We start from the raw sequence: 18,263 nt of genomic DNA on the forward strand, positions 1-18,263 counted from the left end.
AAGTTTGGTCAATCATTTTCTATATGAGAAATGGGGGAAACAATCGATACATGGGGGTAATCGTGATTCTTTCCTTCTGCAATTAATGACAAAATAAACTGAAACACTAATTTAAGCAAGAAATGTCAATGTTATCTTATAGGATGTTAAATAATGGTTACGTTCTACAGAGGGCGCTATACTGTATTTGCTTGTCGTCAATTGTCGTCATTTAAAAAAAGAAAACGGCTCAGTGGAATGCTGAACAGCAGTGTGAAGCAAATTTGTTGAAGGCCAGAAAGTGTTCAACAAAAATGTTATATTGCATGACAGAAATCGTAATCCCAGTGCACATGGCATTGGTCCTCAGACACAGACGTCCTGTCACACGGCGAGACGATTGCTGCCGCTGCCCGTCCCCAGTGTGACCCGCCCTCACCTCTGAACTCCAGGCCCCGCAGCTGGAAGGTGACCAGGCCGTTGCCGATCTCGATGAGGTGCACCAGGGCGTTGAGGTAGTCGGAGGCCAGGATGAAGCAGTCCCCCGCGCTGCAGTTCCCCCAGCGGCCCAGCAGGAGGTCCCCGCACAGCGAGTGCTGCAGCGAGCGCGTCAGGTACTCGTAGAAGATGGAGTTCAGGTTGTTGTCGTCACAGCCTGGGAGGCACGGACAACGGTTCAGACAGGGCTCACATCACCACGGAGGCCAACCTAGAGCTTATTTACTTCATCTTTTTAATTAAAATAAAGAAATATATACATATATATAATATATTATTTTATTTTTGTTTTTGTTTTTGTTTGGGAGAGTCCGTGGATGAGGGCTTGATTAAGCAGCCTCACCCTGCACTCTTGATGCACATTGAGTCAGTGAGCACAGGTTAAACCAGCCACACCCCCCCCCCCCCCCCCCCCCCCTTCGTCCTTATCTGGCGAAGCCCAGTAAAAGCCAGGTGGCATGTAGCATGGACAATATTTGCTTGCTACAATATCTACATATATTTTTTCATTACAAATAAAATGGTGCATAGGGTTATATAAGGTACGGATCTGACGTCCAAGGGTGACCCAGAGTGCACGTGTGTGTACAGTACCTGTCTCCTTATCCACCTGGGACACCAGCCGGCTGTTGGAGTTGTCGATGCGCTTGGTGCTGCAGGGGAAGATGGGGAGAGGAGTCACTTTATTATACTGGACAACAAAGTCACACACAGAATCACAGAATCCTTCCAGAGCAATGGGATCAGGGGCCAGTACAGGCCAAGATTCAAAATGAAAAGTACAAAGTAGGTTTTCTGCTGCAATTGATCTAAAAATAGAGAAAATTACAAACCAAAAAACCTAAAATTAGAAGCAGCAGACCGACGTTATATTAACAGGGTTTCTTCCAGTCAGAGTTTGAGCAGTATTAAGAAACTAAATATGCTTAATATGCTCCTAAGGAACTGAAAACAAAGCACTCATTTTGTTGGGACTTGGCAGCGCTAGTGCTGTCTCGTGGTTTTGGCACTAGCTGCTGCTGGGTTCAAATACCAAAACACTGTTGAGGCCAAAACAGTTCAGTGAACACTGCATTACTCTGTAAATACTGCAACACGTGCCAAGAGACATCAAAGGGGATCAGCATGCCTTTCTGGCGCGGAGTGACAATGATTTTGCACTGACTTCCTGAATTCCCATAGTAGAAAAATAACATGATTAATAGTCTGCGTTGGTGTGTCATGTTGTAAATACAAACACAGGCTGCTCTTGTTGGGAGTTTTCACGTGTCATGTTGGGTTTCTCACACGCAACATAACATGAACATGAACAGAGCTAATGCCGGAGGACTGGGAGGGACTGGTCCTTAGAGTGGGAGAGTGGAGAGACTTCAGTTATTGTCCATGAATAAGTAAAGGGAATGTGGTGGGTTTGAAAGGGTTCAGAGTAGTGTGTGAGTGTGTGGTTCCCTCCAACAGAGAGAAAGAGAGAGAGAGAGAGAGAGAGAGAGAGAGAGAGAGAGAGAGAGAGAGAGAGAGAGAGAGAGAGAGAGAGAGAGAGAGGAACAGAGAGAGAGTAAGAAAGAGAGGGAAAGGGACAACAGTCTTTAAATCTCATTTCAGTGCTTTTCATGCTATTTCCACTACTCGTGTTTCTTTATCTTCAAACTCCCCTTCACCCCTATCCCTTCCTCTCCCTCTTTTCCATCCAAGCACACATTAACACAGGGCGCCCCATTCCCCCTTATGCTGAGTTCACACGACACGATTCCGCTCGCTGACAATCTTTAGAAACTGCAGCCAGAAGCCACAGCTCAGAGGCAGCTCGCTGTCGGCGATGCTCCTAAAGTGTGATCTGATCCAACGCCGTGACCTCAGGGCATCCGCAAACCCTGTGGTTTGAAAGGTGTGGGGACCAGCCAAAACAGAAGCGACACCTTACAGCCAACGAGACAGCAAGATATGGGTCTGGGGAGGAGCTGATCACCTACAACAGATCATCAGCCAACATGGCGACCAGACAACCGCATGACAATTTGGAACGCAGACGTTCACTTCGCGTGCGTGCTTCGGGACTAAACGTCTTTTGTTGCACCCTTGTTGGGGGGTGCTCCTTGTGATGTAATGTGTGACCCCCTTGCTGCGACCAGGCAGGGAAAACCAAAACGACCACAACACGCACGACGACAAGACAGACAGGAGCGCCTTGAGCGCAGCACGGCGGTCTGAACACACTGATGGTCGTGTCGCGTCGTGTCGTGTGCCGGGGGGAAATTACTTGTAGTTACGCTCCCAGAACTTGACGGGCCGGGGGTAGGAGGAGATGAAGATGGCGCTGCCCAGGAAGGGGGAGAGGGGCGTGTAGAAGATGGTGGTCAGGAGTGTCTGCAGCAGCAACATGGCGGAGTCTGGGTGGCGGGGTAAAGGAAGCTCACAAGGGTCAGAGCGTACGATAGAGGCTCTGGTGTGTGTTGTCACCATCGCCTCCCCACCCTAGGGGCTGGTTCACTCCCGTGCGGTGGCCACGAGTAGCTCAGCCTGACTCAACCCGGATGGTTGCTATGGTTACAATTGAGAGATTGACGGTTACCTTGTGCACACACCACACACAAGCAAACACACACACACACGCAAAGAAACACACACATTTGGGTACCAGGAAATAACACAAAGACACACACACCTACAAAGATTAAGTCAACGGATTAACCAACAATTTCAAACACACGCACAGACCTATCACACAAACACATATGGGCACCAGAAAGCAACACACACACCAGATACACACACACACATACACAGACACACACACGCACACACCAACAGGGCGTAGGAAGGATACGGGGCACGGCGAAGGGCTGGGCGAAGGCGTGGAAGGCGCTGCCCCACGCGATCTGCCAGGGGGCCATGTACACCAGGATGAAGTGCAGCTTCAGGAGCAGCTCCCGCATCTGGACACACACACACACACAGACACACACAGACACACACAGACACACACAGACACACACACACACCGTCAGCCATCTAACACCACCTCTCAGTCCTCTCCTCACACATACACACACACACACACACACACACACACACACACACACACACACACACACACACACACACACACACACACACACACAAACACACAAACACACACACACCGCCTCCACCACCTCTCAGTCCTCTCCTCACACACACACACACACACACAGACACACCACGCAAACACACCGCCTCCATCACCTTTCAGTCCTCTCCTCTCACATACACACACACACACACACACACACACACACACACACACACACACACACACACTCACACACACACACACACTGCCTCCAACACCACTCAGTCATCTCCTCACACACACACACACACACACACACACACACACACACACACACACACACACACACACACACACACACACACCGCCTCCACCACCTCTCAGTCCTCTCCTCACACACACACACACACACACACACACACACACACACACCACGCAAACATACCGCCTCCATCACCTTTCAGTCCTCTCCTCACACATACACACACACACACACACACACACACACACACACTGCCTCCAACACCACTCAGTCATCTCCTCACACACACACACACACACACACACACACACACACACACCGCCTCCACCACCTCTCAGTCCTCTCCTCCTCACACGTGGAGCGAAGAGTCCACGGGGAAAACGTTGCACCGTGTAAGCATATATAAAACAGCAGCTAAACGGTGAACAGTGCATTCCTCTGTCCCCAGAGGTGTGGTTGTAGGACACACACACGCGTGAAGGTGGTGTTTTATGATAAGTATTTGCCTGTTTCAATGTTTTGTCCTCTTTGGAGGGGAGATAAGAGACGTTCCCTCTAATGCACAAAATATTATTAGATCAGTTTCCATATTTCACTTTTTCATATATTTATATTTTCTGGTCGTATCTCTGCCAGACTCGACCGGACTGATCTTATACATTTTTTGAGTGAGATTGTCCCTAAAATGTATGTTTTAAATGGTTCTTAGGGAAACACCACTAAGTGCTGAAAATCTGTTTTGATTGTATATAGATTTTAAAATAAAATATCTATATAAATTCAATAAAATTCCTATATTCCGCAGTAGAATTGTGGATTTGATTTGCCAATTCAAAACAACCCACATCCCAGTACATGTCCCAGTACATGTCCCAGTACATGTCCCGATTAAACATATTGTGAAACCAGCCCTTCGACCCAGCCCCTCCCAGCCCGCACCTTGTGGAAGATGATGGACATGAGGAAGAAGTCGAGCAGGAAGCTCTCGGAGGCGCGTGGGCAGTCGAAGTGGAAGAAGATGAGCGTGAAGAGCAGGGTGAGGAACTGGAAGCTGGGGTCGCAGAAGGACGAGCGCAGGAGCTTCAGCCCGGCCACCGTGGTGAGGAGGACATCGCCGCTGGGGAGGGGAACACACATGGTCAGAAAGCAGCACACATACCACACGGGTCAGACAGCAGCACGCACACACACACATACACACACACGCACACACACACCCACACACACACCACACGGTCAGACAGCAGCACACACACACGCATGGGTCAGGCAGCAGCACAGACACGGGTCAGACAGCAACACACACATGCGTCAGACAGAAACACACACACAGGTCAGACAGAAACGCGCACACACACACACACACAGAAACACGCACACACACACACACACATTGGTCGGACAGCAGCACACACACGGTTAGACAGTAGCACACACACACACACACACGCCCACACACACACACAGGCACACACACACAAACACACGGACACACACACTCACACTCCCAACTCTCGTCGTTTAGAAGCAAACGTTACCAAAAATATACCTCATGTGTGCGCTTGTGCGTGCATGTGTGCATGTGTGTGTGTTTCTGTTCCTTCCCACTCACTGGATGCCCAGCCTCTTGCGGTGGCTGAGGGAGAAGCCGTCGTTGGTGAGGGCGCTCAGCACGATGGCGGGGTACACCACGTACTTCTCGAAGCACAGCAGGCCCACGTACAGCCGCTCGAACCACATCAGCACCGCGTCCTCTGGGGGGAGCAGAGACCCTGAGCATCACTAGTCACTGCACTTTGTTGTCCTTCTCAATGAGAGTTGTTGTCAACAACAACAGGCTAATTATATCATTTTATTTTTGCCTATTATATTATCATTATTTATCCTTAATAGCCATGAATGATATTTGACCTGATTTAGGTAGCAAGTATGTTAGAAGCAATGATTCTGACCTGTTCACCATATTTACAAGTTTCTAGGTTTTATATTTCGAGTTTTGAAAGAGAACGTTTTTTTCTTATCGGCAACAAAATAGCTAAATGCCTGAACCACCGTCAGATCAGTGTGTGATGGCGGCTCTGGCGGAGCGTGTAGTGAAGGTCATGTGAGTGTCATGGCGTCCCCTGCTGCCGGCTGACCTCTGGGCTCAAACTGGTGGAACTCCTTGGTCTTGAGGACAGGGTGGGACAGCCACAGCCAGGGGTGGTGCTTCCTCAGCTGGGGGATGAGGTAGTGGGTGACCAGCCCCACCGTCCCGGCCAGCGCGTACAGCACGATGGTCACAAAGGGCTGCGGGCCACAGAAACAACGCTAGAGTCAACCATGTGATGATTTTCAATGGTAACACGGATGAATACGTTATTCTGTGACAAGGGACAAGGTGTGAGTGCTCAGCTCGATATTCTAGTGGGAGTTCATCTTGTTTGTTGGGCATCCAAGTTGTTTTTTAGGTTACGAATCGTTTTTTGTGTTTGCGTCTATGTATGCACGTCTGTTACGTTTCATAACTATGTAATAACAGTAGTCTTCCTCAGGGCCAAGGAGTCACGTGACCGTGCCAATGTCCGCTATAAAAATAAAGCAGTTAGGGATGAAGGCAGGAAGTTCACCTTCAGGGAGAGGAAGACCGTGCTGGCGGTGAGGGCAAAGGTCAGGATGTAGGCCACGGAGCAGACCACGATGTCTGACATGAGGATCTCTTTCTGAAGACCACAGGAGAAAACACTTGATCAACGATTACAGAGTGCCAATCATTCATCCCTGGCTCATTATTTGTATCCATTAAAACCTTTATTTGGTCTGTCTTTTGGTTAGTCATTCAAATTCAGTTTTGGACCACTGTTTCTACACATTTCCATAGCATATTATTAACCATCGAGTTCTGCAGCTTTTCCGGCAGGGGGTCTTTGATGTGTGACTCCACCTCTTCATCTTCCTCGTTGTCCACCAGCCCCGGAACTAGCTTCGACTTGATCAGCGATCTGGAAACCACAGTGATGAAACGTCCACATGTTTTATACTTGAATGTCTGCCTATCGTAAAATCGCTCTTTCCTCTTTCCACACGCGCATACACAAAACGCAGACTTGCAATGGGTGTGACTCGTCATCAATTCTAACTTACACAGCAATGTATATATATATATATATATATATATATATATATATATATATATATGTATATATATAGAGAGAGAGAGAGAAAGAGAGAGAGAGAGAGAGAGAGAGAGAGAGAGAGAGAGAGAGAGAGAGAGAGAGAGAGAGAGAGAGTATTGTCACAGTAAAATCAAAACAAAATTCCACAGAATTGTTGTGTGTTCCTGTCTTGTTGGTGGTACTTACAGTAAGGTGGAGGGGTTGCTGCTCTGTCTGCTCAGATGGTATGAGAACACCACCAGGAGGCCACAGAATCCAGAGAACAGAGCAGGGGTGTGCTGCTCATCCCATGGCTCCTGAAAACACACACAAACACACAAACACATGCACACAATCACCATGTACCACTGAATATTTTTAGTAATACAAATTGTGCAAACACCTGTATTAGTCTGTTCCAGATATCACCTGTGTGTAATATCATCTCCCTATAATTCTTTTAAAGCAAGACGTGTAGGACTGTGTATCTATAAGTATCATCCTGTGATCCTGTCCTTCCTGTCGGTGCTTGTCAGTTAACACCACACCCCCACAATCACACACAAACACAAACACACACACACAAACACACACAGAAACACACGCACACACACACCCCAGGCTGCTGCCTCTTCCTAGTCATTTAGTAAGGACGAATAACAGCACTGTCACAGCCCGCGCTTTCTTCCCTCCATCAGTCAGTAGAGTGGCTCGCAGGCTATTTATAACAGAGCCTCCATTCTCCTCTCTGTCCCCAGTACAGCCTGCAGCCCAGGCTGCACACACAGATTCAACATGCAGAGGGGAGAGTGGACCGGAGGAGAGAGGGGAGAGGGAAGAGAAGAGGACAGAGGAGAGAGTAGAGAGGGGTGCGGAGAGAAGATAGGGGGAGGGGGAAGGGAGAGGACAGAGAGAGGCAGGAGGAGAGGTGGTGAGTGGAGAGGAGAGGATAGGAGAGGAGAGGAGATGGGAGACTTATAGAGCCCTGGCTCATTCAACAGCAACTCTATTAGTTTCTTACCTTGAGGGCTCCGAAGCAGAATCCATAGAGCAGTGACAGCGCTACCAGACTGCGTAGGATACTGTATATTGCAGAGTGGAGGCCTGTGGCAGCTGGGGAACACAAAGAAACACAGAACACCGTCTGATTTATAGCGTTAATATATAGTGTGTATATGTTGGCTGCTTCTTATGTAACCTTGACGAATGCTGCCAAGAGGCAGCATGCAACGAAAAATCCCTTTTTAACACTGACAACAAAAATATGCTTAAAATAAATATCGATTATATATATATGGATATACCCATTCAATATGTAAAAGAGTCCTGTTATAAGTAAATCTTGTATGATGGGGTCGGAGACACTGCCGAGGCAAAGCAGAGCCTGCTCCCCACAGATGAGTGAATGTATCGTATTTCGGTACATTCAGCAAACACTTAGGATTTTTTTATCGAATTCCTCAGCTATAATGAAACTCTTCTGCGGCCCTTTCAGCCTAATGTAGTGCGTTGTCATGGAAACATCCAGTCAGTGGCTCTACATGGCCGTTGATGTTACTGTTAGCTTGTAGCGCAATGACTTGAAACGTTTAAAAGGAGGAGACGTCCGGTTATCGAAAATAATGCACACCCGTGGAATGATATCGAACAATCAGAATGAAGTATTCAACCATTCTGTGGTCTAAATACACAGGTGTGAAAGGTGGGTTAAAGCCATGTGATTGGTCACATGATGAGCGGGGCTCACCTGTTCCTCCGAAGAAGTGCATGTCGATCTGCTCCAGCAGGTAGATGGTGAAGGTGTTGACCTGGGGCAGCAGGCCCACCAGGAAGGTGATGGGGAAGCAGTAGGTGATCCCTGGGGGACAGAGCGGAGATCAGAGAGGTCTTGTTGTCTTTGGTGGAAAGCATCCGGAAGCTTTCACAGACAGTGCTCGTTTCACAGAGGGGTCGTGATAGGTCGAAAAAAGGCCGTCGCTCATCACACCAAAAGAGGAGGCCCATAATTAGTGTTATGAGTGACACCTGTGCTTTTCCTACGACGACACCTATGGGAAAATGGTCCAGGTGTCATTGATATATCAATAGATCAAATCCCTTGTTAACCTCTGAATTGCATCCAATATATCTCCTCTCCAACCATGAATACATCATAACAAAGCTGGACGTCGATTGTCACATGGGCGTCTGTGTTCACAGGTTTCACGCAAACACACATATACACACACACACACACACACATGCATGCACACAAACACAAAGACACGCAAACACACATACACACACACACACACACACATGCATGCACACAAACACAAAGACACACACACACACAAACACACGCAAACATGCGTGCACACAAACACAAAGACACACACACAGACACAAACACACACGCACACACAGGCGCACACACACACACACGCGCGTTCTCCACGGTGGCTGACCGTACCCAGGAGCAGGTCTCTGAGGAGGTGCAGGGCGTCGTGGCAGGCGATGGTGACCCCGTATAGCGTGGAGACAGGCAGGTCCTTGGTCTGCAGCACCTGCTCCAGCAGCCAGATCAGAGAGCAGAACAGGCAGAAGTAGGCCGCCCGGCTGTAGGCCACCAGCTGGTTGTGGCCCTGGAGACCACACACATATAGACGCGCACGTGTAAAGATAGACGCACAGGCAGACACAAACACAAACACAAAAAACAACGCACGCACACATAGACACACACAAACACAAACATGCCCATGATTGTGCGTGGACAACGCAGAACACAGACATATCACATACAGTATATTTTCAATCCCATACATGATTACATAACAGAGATCCGTGTGACCTAAAGAGACATGTGATGCCAATCACTTCCCCAGCACAGACCAACTCACATGCGTGGGCGAGGCCGCGTCGGGTTGAACACTCTGAAAAGGACAACAGACAGAGACACACAGATTATGAATCCCCACTTAACCTGAAAATAACTCACTCACAACCAATGAGCGCGAGCCACACCAGACAGGGATTTCACAACAGATGGCAGTGCTGCGTCGACCATCACTAATGGCAACGCTCGATGCAGAGTTTTATTAGAATCCCTTGAGCGATTATCGTTGTGCCGCAAAAAAGATTCCAGCAGCAAAGGCTGAATCAGCTGCTCAGAGTCAGCAGTATGGTGTAGGGATGCTGTCGCCTTCTAAAGTTGCCGAATTTACAACCGAGGGGAGATGAGGAAATGATCACCGCAGTCCATGAGGGGATGGTCTCCTAACAGAGTGTTGGGAGGCAGTGTTGCCAGGTTGGGCCGGATATCCCACCGAATTTGGCAATCCTGGCTGCAGTGCGCTGCAGCCAGGGTTGCCAGATTAGAAGGGATATCTGGCCCAATCCACCCAACACTGCAGGGAGGGAGTCAGGGATGGAGCTCAGCAGGGCAGAACTATGAAGTGGTCTCCTCACCTTGAGTAATGAGTACTGGCAGCTGGCGATGACCAGACAGAACTGGAATACCCAGAAGTCTTGGAAGCAGCCCCGGTTCAAGAGCAGGAAGCCCAGGAATGACACCAGGAAGCCCATGAAGATGGCCACCAGGTTCTCCAGAACTTCCTGGTTCCTACGACCAGCAGTGGTGTGGGGGTTTAGCGGTTGTGGTTAATCCATTAATCAACACATCATTTTGATATATCAATTAATTGTTGATGTTAAGAATCCATTTAAGAAAAGAACAGAACGTTTGCTGCGTTTGATGTGCAGAAATCCAAATATGTGCATGCAAACACACCAACACACACACACACACTCACACACACACACACACACACACACACACACGCACACACACACATGCACAGACACACACACACACACACACACATAATAATCAATGTATAAATGATTGTTTAGGTCAATAATCCCATTACAGATACCTAACATTCCTTGCCTAGCGCTGCAGAAATGTTCAATATTTGAAATAATTTTCCTGTTTGATGAAATCAATAATTTAGTTTTTCTCCTCTTGGCTGCTTGACAGACAAAGCGAGGAAATTCTAAACTTCCCTTGGCCCGAGGCTTGATGGGCATTTGCCATTATTTACGTCTCATTGTGGACTGAATGATGAATGGATATAAATGGTCGATAGTTGCGGCTCAATATTATCACTGCGTCACACACACTCACTCGCACACACACAAACACGCATGCACGCACGCACACACACACGCACACACAGACACACGCGTGTGCACGCACACACACACACACGCACACACCCACACACACAATCACACGCACACACACACACACCTGTCCAACAGCGCGAGCAGGGTCAGTCGGTCATACAGGATGTTGACCCACTTCCCAGGAAACAGTCTGAGCTTGTAGTACAGCTTCCTGGTCGGTCTCTCTTGCGTGGATGTTTCTGAAGACTCGTCCAGAGAGTCTTCCTCCTGGCAGGACACACACATACGCACACATACACACACACACACACACACACACACACACACACACACACACACACACACACACACACACACACACACACACACACACACACACACACACACACACACACAAAAACACATGGTGTTTCACACACAAAGTGTTGCTCACACAAATAAGATTCTCTGCCTATTAAAGAAATTATCAGCATTAACATACATTTGTCAGAATCCTCCAGATTTATCATGACTTAAAGTGAGGCCGGCAAAGCCGCTTTGATTCACACATGTCTAAGCATACTGTTGTTTGAAGCCTGATTTCAATCGTTAGTTGTGCGAAACAGTGTAAGGGGTTAGGATCCCGCCTGACTCAGGCCATTGCTGTTCGCTTCATTGCAGCTAAACTCTGCTATGTCCAAAAAAAATGGGTAGCTCTGGAGCCTGTATCCGCGGACCATGAGAAGGGACAGTTCATTACAGTGATAGAGTGAGGTGATTGCGCACCACTGATTTGCATCAATACCATTTAAATAGTTGCCATCGAAGCCAACTGCTCTCTGGCTCTCGGTTACACGAGAGGAGGAGAGAAGAGGAAACAAGAGAGCAGAGGAGAGGAAATACAGCGAGAGGACAGGAGAGGGGAGATGATATATAGCTAAGGAACGGACAGGAGAGGAAGAGAGGAGAAAAATAGGAGCAAAGCCATGATGAGATAAGAGAAGAGAAAAAGGACATAACAAACCAAATTATAACACGACAGAGTAGAGTCCAGCCCGGGATAAAAGAAAGGGCAAACAGAGGGGAAAAACAGGGGGAAAATGCAAAGCACATCACAACACCAAAGATAGATCCAGTAAAGGGGAGAGGAGAGACAGAACAGCCCGCCACAACAGTTTTATGTGGGGGGTCGGTACCTGGAAGATCTCTGGGTGGGTTCTGCGGGGTCGTAGTCGGTGTGCAGGGATGATGCGTCGCTGGAACGGGCCCTCCATGTGGCCCCCCACTAGGCCGTCCTGACCCTCGGAGTTTGAGGAGGTCGATAGCAGGTCACTGGACCCCCACACACACACACAAACAAAACACACACATGCAATCAGAATCACGCACACACAGATAAACACACACACGCATTGGTGTGTTGAATATTGGTATAAAGTCCACAGAATACAGTATTATGCAAATATTATGCAAATATTTATTCATGCAAATTCATGTGCTGGATTGAGGTAGCAGAATATAATAACAGGCAGATAATTAAACTCAGTTCAGGTGGCATAAACATTTTTTATTAAATAAAGGAAATGGTCAGGAAAGGGAGCAGGGGGAGAAGGAAGGAGAGTGCTGTGTAATACGCAGTGGAGGAGGAGGAGGAGGAGGAGGAGGAGGAGGAGGAGGAGGAGGAGGAGGAGGATAAATAGAAGCGGGTGGAGCAGTAGGGAAGCGAAGGAAGGAGGTTGAAGGAGAATGGAGGAGAGTGTTGTACACAGTGTCGTATACATAGAGGAGGATGAAGAAGAGAAGGGGGAGGAGAAGGAGGAAGAAGAGGAGTTGAAGGATAAGGAGGAGAAGGGGGAGGGAGAAGGAGGAAGATGAGGAGGAGGAAGAGGAGGATTTGAAGGATAAGGAGGAGAAGGAGGAGGAAGAAGGAGGTCGACGCTCCAGCAGTACCACATATTGCCGGTGATGAGCTCCGCCCCGAGGGGCAGGTTGAGGGCCCTCTCTGCATAGAGCTTACGGGGCCGGTCCCCTGGTAACACACACACACACACACACACACACACACACACACACACACACACACACACACACACACACACACACACACACACACACACACACACACACACACACACACACACACACACATAAACAGAGCTTATTATGTTTCATGCAGCTCAAAGCAAACTGATACCAAAGTACAAAACTGACACAAAAGAAGATGATCAATGATTTGAGTATTTTTAAACTCTTTATGCTAATAATGTGTTGTTGCATTCTTGACGGCCAGGTTAGGACAGAAATAGACCAAGGATATAAATAGAGCTTCATATCTCAACCAAAACAGAGATGAATGAACTCAAGAAAATCAACCAAACAATCTCCAACAAGACCTGTTATGTTGTCTAAACAGACCATGGGCCCTATCTTGCACCCAGCACAATTGACTTTCTTCACCGACGCATTCATCGTTGCTAGTTTGCAGCCAGCGCAAAGAAGATTTTCCCCCACAGCAAACTCGCGCCACTAAACTTGCGCCCTGCGAGGCGTGTCGGCGAAAGCAGAGGCGTGTTCCGGCGCAAAAGATACATATAGCTCTCTTACAGATCAATTTTGCAATTGCGCAACTGACCGAAGAATACTTGGTCTAAGTGCACTAGCGGATAGCGCAGTTGGTTTTGCTATTTTGACATGATGTCAAAGATTGTTCATATACGTGAAACTGCATAGAAATAGCATGTGGATTGTGGAAAAAAAATCCATAGGGGCTGCATGAATGAACACTGCAATAGGCTATGCCATGCGTTAAAATAATAATAATAACAATAATAAACGAGCAAAGTATATCCCAGCCTTCCAAAACAAAATCTTCTTTTAGCACATATATGTGTAAAGTTTTCTTTGCTGAAATTGATATCACGACTTCAGAAGTTGTAGAAGAAAACGCTATCCATGTGTGAATTAGGCCATATTATTTGGACATAAACCGAGCCATTTGAAGTTTGAAATTCATGTGGTCATACAACTGTCTCAGGGGAGAATGCAAACGCGCTGTCAAAATATCAACTCGTCAGTTTCAAATGCGCTAAATGGCTCTTAAAGGGGATGGGAGATGGGGCTCTCAGTGGTTGATGCATGTTACGCCCAAAACACATTAGGCTACTTCAGACCAACCCATTTTAGATTTGAGTCATTTTCCGCCGGTATATTAGCAACAGCGCCAGAGACCCGCCCACAAAGCTAACTCCGTTTTGCGCTTCTCCCTTGCGTTTCCGACCTTTAAAATCGGGCCCCATATGTCAACATGCCTTCACACAGGAACAAGCGGTCGGACTCAGACGTACTGTGCACGGTGTGGAAGGTGTACGCGTCCTCCTTGTTGGTGGCCTCCGGTCTGCAGATGACCTGCAGCATGGAGCTCTCCGACTGGGAGGTCTGGGACGGGAGGGAGTCGTAGTCCGGATCCTTCTCCCGGTCCGTCTGGGGGCTGGGTGCAAATAAGGCACTAACTCATTCCATTAAAGCCATCCTTGGGCATAGCCATCGAAACACACTACAAAAAGCCGCATATTATTTAGAGTTTAGATATAAACTCTTAACAGCATTGTCATCGTAGCTCTACTGTGTGTTTACCTGTCGGGGGAGACGATGGGGATGCGCGTGGGGGGGATGGCGTGCAGGGTGTCTGTGGCCAGGCTGGTGGGGGGGTTGGGTCTCCTGCGCTGGCTTTCTCCTTTGGTCTCAGAAAAGGCCTCGCTTGGTTTGGCGGATGTACTGGGATCCTCTGGGAAGGAGAAGAAGTATTAAAACATGGGACTTACTCCTTTCAAATTTGGATTCACACTCACAGTCTGCAACGGAAGCTGCAGGCTGCACCGGCGCATGAAGGATGGACGTTTGCGTGTTTATAGGAGGACGATGAATCAGTTAGATCAAGTTCACCTTATTTAAATAATTGTAATCTCAGCCTTAGCATGTGAACCGAATTGGGATGTGATCAAAAAATTATATTTCATCTAACTTCGACCTATAATGTGAACCAAAATAGCACATGAGAAATTCCCAATCCTAATATTTGTTCAAAGCAGTCGTTTAATTGCACTATAGGCTCTTTTTTTGTATCGTCCTGTTTTGATCAGTGTATATGCCAATGTTGTTATCAATAAAAAATCATTTGCACAAGGCAAGCCGATGCACTTCACCATGTTGATAAGAGAATTAAAATGAGAAGAATTATTGGACAAAAAAATCAAGGGATATTTAGCATAGAAAAATAATTTGCGATTAATCGCGATTAATTAGAGTTAACTATGACATTAATGCGATTAATCACGATTAAATATTTTACGATGAATAAGTTAGATCAAGTTCACCTTATTTAAATAATTGTAATCTCAGCCTTAGCACGTGAACCGAATTGGGATGTGATCAAAAAATGATATTTCATCTAACTTCTTCGACCTATAATGTGAACCAAAATAGCACATGAGAAATTCCCAATCCTAATATTTATTCTAAGATACATGCCGCTTTAATCATGGGCGTGCTGATTAGAAGGAGCTGCTACCCCCGCCCCGTGGACGCCCACCCTGGTCCGCAGTGTGTGTGTCCCCTCTCTGCTGCGTCCTCTCCTCCTCCTGGGCGCTGGCCCCGCCCTCTCTGCTCAGGGACCCCAGAAGAGACACGAACTCCAGGAAGTTGGACTCGTTGGGGAGCTGGCCTTCCTTGGCCTCCAGGTCCGATTTAGAACTCGTCATTACCGTCTGGAAGCCAGCAAGGGGAGGGGTTAATGGATGAACGGATGAAGGATGAAAGCATGGGTCATGAAATTGACACATTAACAGAGTGCCGTACTGTACAAAGTAAGTGCCATACTGCACAGTCATAGCGTTCTAGTAAGTCTCACACAGAACACAGTTAGTGCCAAACTGTGCAGTAAGTGACGTACTAAACAGTAACAGCGTACTGAACAGTTATAGCGTACTACACTGCAAGTGCCATGCTACACAATAAAAGCATACCACAGAGTTAGTGCCACACTGTACACAGTGAGAACCACACTGTACACAGTAAGCGGTAGTACCCAGTCCGCCCCACACTGTCCACAGTAAGCAGTACCTCCCGGTCAGCCCCACCCTGTACATACTGCGTTGTGCGACCGCTCCGACAGCAGCACGGCGTCCTTCCCGCTGTCCATGCTGAGGCCGCGGACGTGTGTCCTGCCCCCGGGCCCGTAGCGACCCAGCGCGGGGGGCAGCCTCAGGAAGCCCTCCGAGTCCACGGTGAGCTCCGGGGGGTCCGAGTCGTCGTGGTGGGAGTGCAGATCCACGCCCGACGAGCTGTTGTCGTTGGTCAGCAGCGGGCTGAGCATGTTGTCGCTGGCCTCCCCCAGACGCAGGCTGGGCGGCGGGGGTCTCTGCTGGCGCCCGGGGGGGCCCTCCGTCACGGGGGACTCAGAGCTGGTGGTCTCCCTGCACAGGTGGAACTCCTCGCTGTGGACGGTCGACTGGGAGAGTCTGGGCGAGGGCTCCTCGTCTGACTCCGCCCCTTCCTGTCCCGCTCTCTGCCCCTCCTCCTCGAGGGAGTCGAAGGTGATGACGGGGATCTTGATGTGGCATTCCCCCGCCTCCTTCTGGGCCTGTGCTCAGGGGACAACCACCGTTGGTGTTGTGTCATAGCTTTGAATATATGTCTAGGTTTATATGTTTGTATATATATATATATTATTATGTTCAAATATATGTTTATTTTCGTTTACATCCATAATATCCACTCAAATGTAATATTATCGGGTTAGGCCAAACAGAGAAATTAAATATATGTATCATCAAGCCTCAATTTTTTTCAATAAACAAAAAATGCCCCAAAAGAAAGGAAAACATTACCCATTAATTAATCAATATTAACTGCATGCATAGAGCAATCCAGCTGGAACAGCCATAACACTTAATTATTATACATAAACGGAAACAACTGTGCCAAACAGGCACGGAAGCCTCAACATAAACCCCACAACAACGCAAAAACTCGGGTGTCCATATCTCCCTAAGAGCCTCTACGCAGTAGCAGGGCCAGAGGGTGGTGCAGGTGGAGGCCCCGCCCCCTCCTACCTGCGTGCTCTCCAGGATGCTCTGCTTCACGCTCTCCTCCAGCCGCGCGGCCGTGTGCGGGTCGCAGCTCATGGTGATGATGATCTTCACCGTGTCGCGCGAGTCCAGGGGCGCCGACTCGGACCCGGAGCCCGAGTTGTCCACCAGCACCACGGCGATCTCGTCCGAACAGTAGGCCTCCTCCGCCTCCTCGAACTGCGGGGGTGGGACAGGAAAGCAAGGCCATCAAGGCCCGGGGCGTTACAGGGGTCAAAGGTCGGGGTCGGGTGATATCCAGCACTGGCTGGTTCAAAACGAGTGCTTCGTTTATGTGTTGCGTTCTACAAACGGTTGTCTGTAGGCTACCTCGGAGGGGGTCTGGGGAGTGCTGTCGACTACAGCCCCCAGGTGGTCTCGGGGCTCGTCCACCGTGTTGTTGTTGGCGTCGGAGGGCTCCTTGCGCCCCTCACTCTCCTCGCCGCTTTCTCCCTCAACGCTGCCACTGCTGCTGCTGCTGCTGCTGCTGCTGCCGCCGCCGTGGGAGGAGGGCAGCCCCTCATCCACGGCCTCCCTCTCGCCCCCGTCCTCCTCCACATTGCCCCCCTTCTCCGGCTCCGTCCCCGTCGTCCTCTCCTTCTCCGCCGCCCTGCTCCGCTCCGACAGCAGCCGGTCGGTGCCGGTCAGGGGGCTCTGGATGTCCGCCTCCTCCCTCTCTGTCCCGCCGCCGCCGCCGCCGCCGCCGCCGCCGCCGCCGCCGCCGCCACACCCGGTCCTGGAAGAGGCGTCCCGTTTCTCCGCGCTGACGGCCGACCCGGGCCTGGTGCCGTCCCCCCCAGCCCGGGAAGAGGGCCTCTGCTGGGCCTGCAGCAGAGGGGTGGCCTGGTCCGGGTTGGGGCTGGACAGTTCTTCCGGGGAGAGCTCCTGGCCGGGCTGCACACGCCCCTCTGGTAGGTCGTCCGCCGTGCTCTGATTACGCCCTGCGTGGCGGGACAGGGGGAAGATTCAGCAGTGTGCCTTATTTTCTTCAATTCGTTTAATAGGTTCCATACAAAAACACTTCCATCGGTTCTTCATTCTCTTCTGCTAATGCTTAAGCGTCACTA

General features: G+C 49.1%; 1 protein-coding gene across 1 annotated transcript in view; it reads right to left on the reverse strand.

Annotated features, from left to right (window-relative positions):
- Positions 1-18,263, reverse strand: part of pcnx2 (pecanex 2) — a 31,990-nt gene that overhangs the window by 8,906 nt on the left and 4,821 nt on the right. The window contains exons 5-29 of the mRNA XM_030379777.1: positions 17,915-18,137; positions 17,527-17,884; positions 17,182-17,376; positions 16,218-16,709; positions 15,660-15,834; positions 14,705-14,855; positions 14,416-14,558; positions 13,022-13,100; positions 12,268-12,403; positions 11,217-11,359; positions 10,373-10,526; positions 9,805-9,837; positions 9,375-9,546; positions 8,670-8,780; positions 7,944-8,035; positions 7,130-7,239; positions 6,661-6,769; positions 6,398-6,490; positions 5,927-6,077; positions 5,401-5,542; positions 4,728-4,905; positions 3,302-3,410; positions 2,735-2,864; positions 1,072-1,130; positions 419-634 (exon numbers count right to left, since the gene is read on the reverse strand). Of these exons, the coding sequence (XP_030235637.1) occupies positions 419-634; positions 1,072-1,130; positions 2,735-2,864; positions 3,302-3,410; positions 4,728-4,905; positions 5,401-5,542; positions 5,927-6,077; positions 6,398-6,490; positions 6,661-6,769; positions 7,130-7,239; positions 7,944-8,035; positions 8,670-8,780; positions 9,375-9,546; positions 9,805-9,837; positions 10,373-10,526; positions 11,217-11,359; positions 12,268-12,403; positions 13,022-13,100; positions 14,416-14,558; positions 14,705-14,855; positions 15,660-15,834; positions 16,218-16,709; positions 17,182-17,376; positions 17,527-17,884; positions 17,915-18,137 (3,954 nt within the window). The remainder of the gene's footprint in view (positions 1-418; positions 635-1,071; positions 1,131-2,734; positions 2,865-3,301; positions 3,411-4,727; positions 4,906-5,400; positions 5,543-5,926; positions 6,078-6,397; positions 6,491-6,660; positions 6,770-7,129; positions 7,240-7,943; positions 8,036-8,669; positions 8,781-9,374; positions 9,547-9,804; positions 9,838-10,372; positions 10,527-11,216; positions 11,360-12,267; positions 12,404-13,021; positions 13,101-14,415; positions 14,559-14,704; positions 14,856-15,659; positions 15,835-16,217; positions 16,710-17,181; positions 17,377-17,526; positions 17,885-17,914; positions 18,138-18,263) is intronic.

This window comes from Gadus morhua, chromosome 15 (genome assembly GCF_902167405.1).
Source record: "Gadus morhua chromosome 15, gadMor3.0, whole genome shotgun sequence".
Lineage (NCBI taxonomy): Eukaryota > Metazoa > Chordata > Actinopteri > Gadiformes > Gadidae > Gadus > Gadus morhua.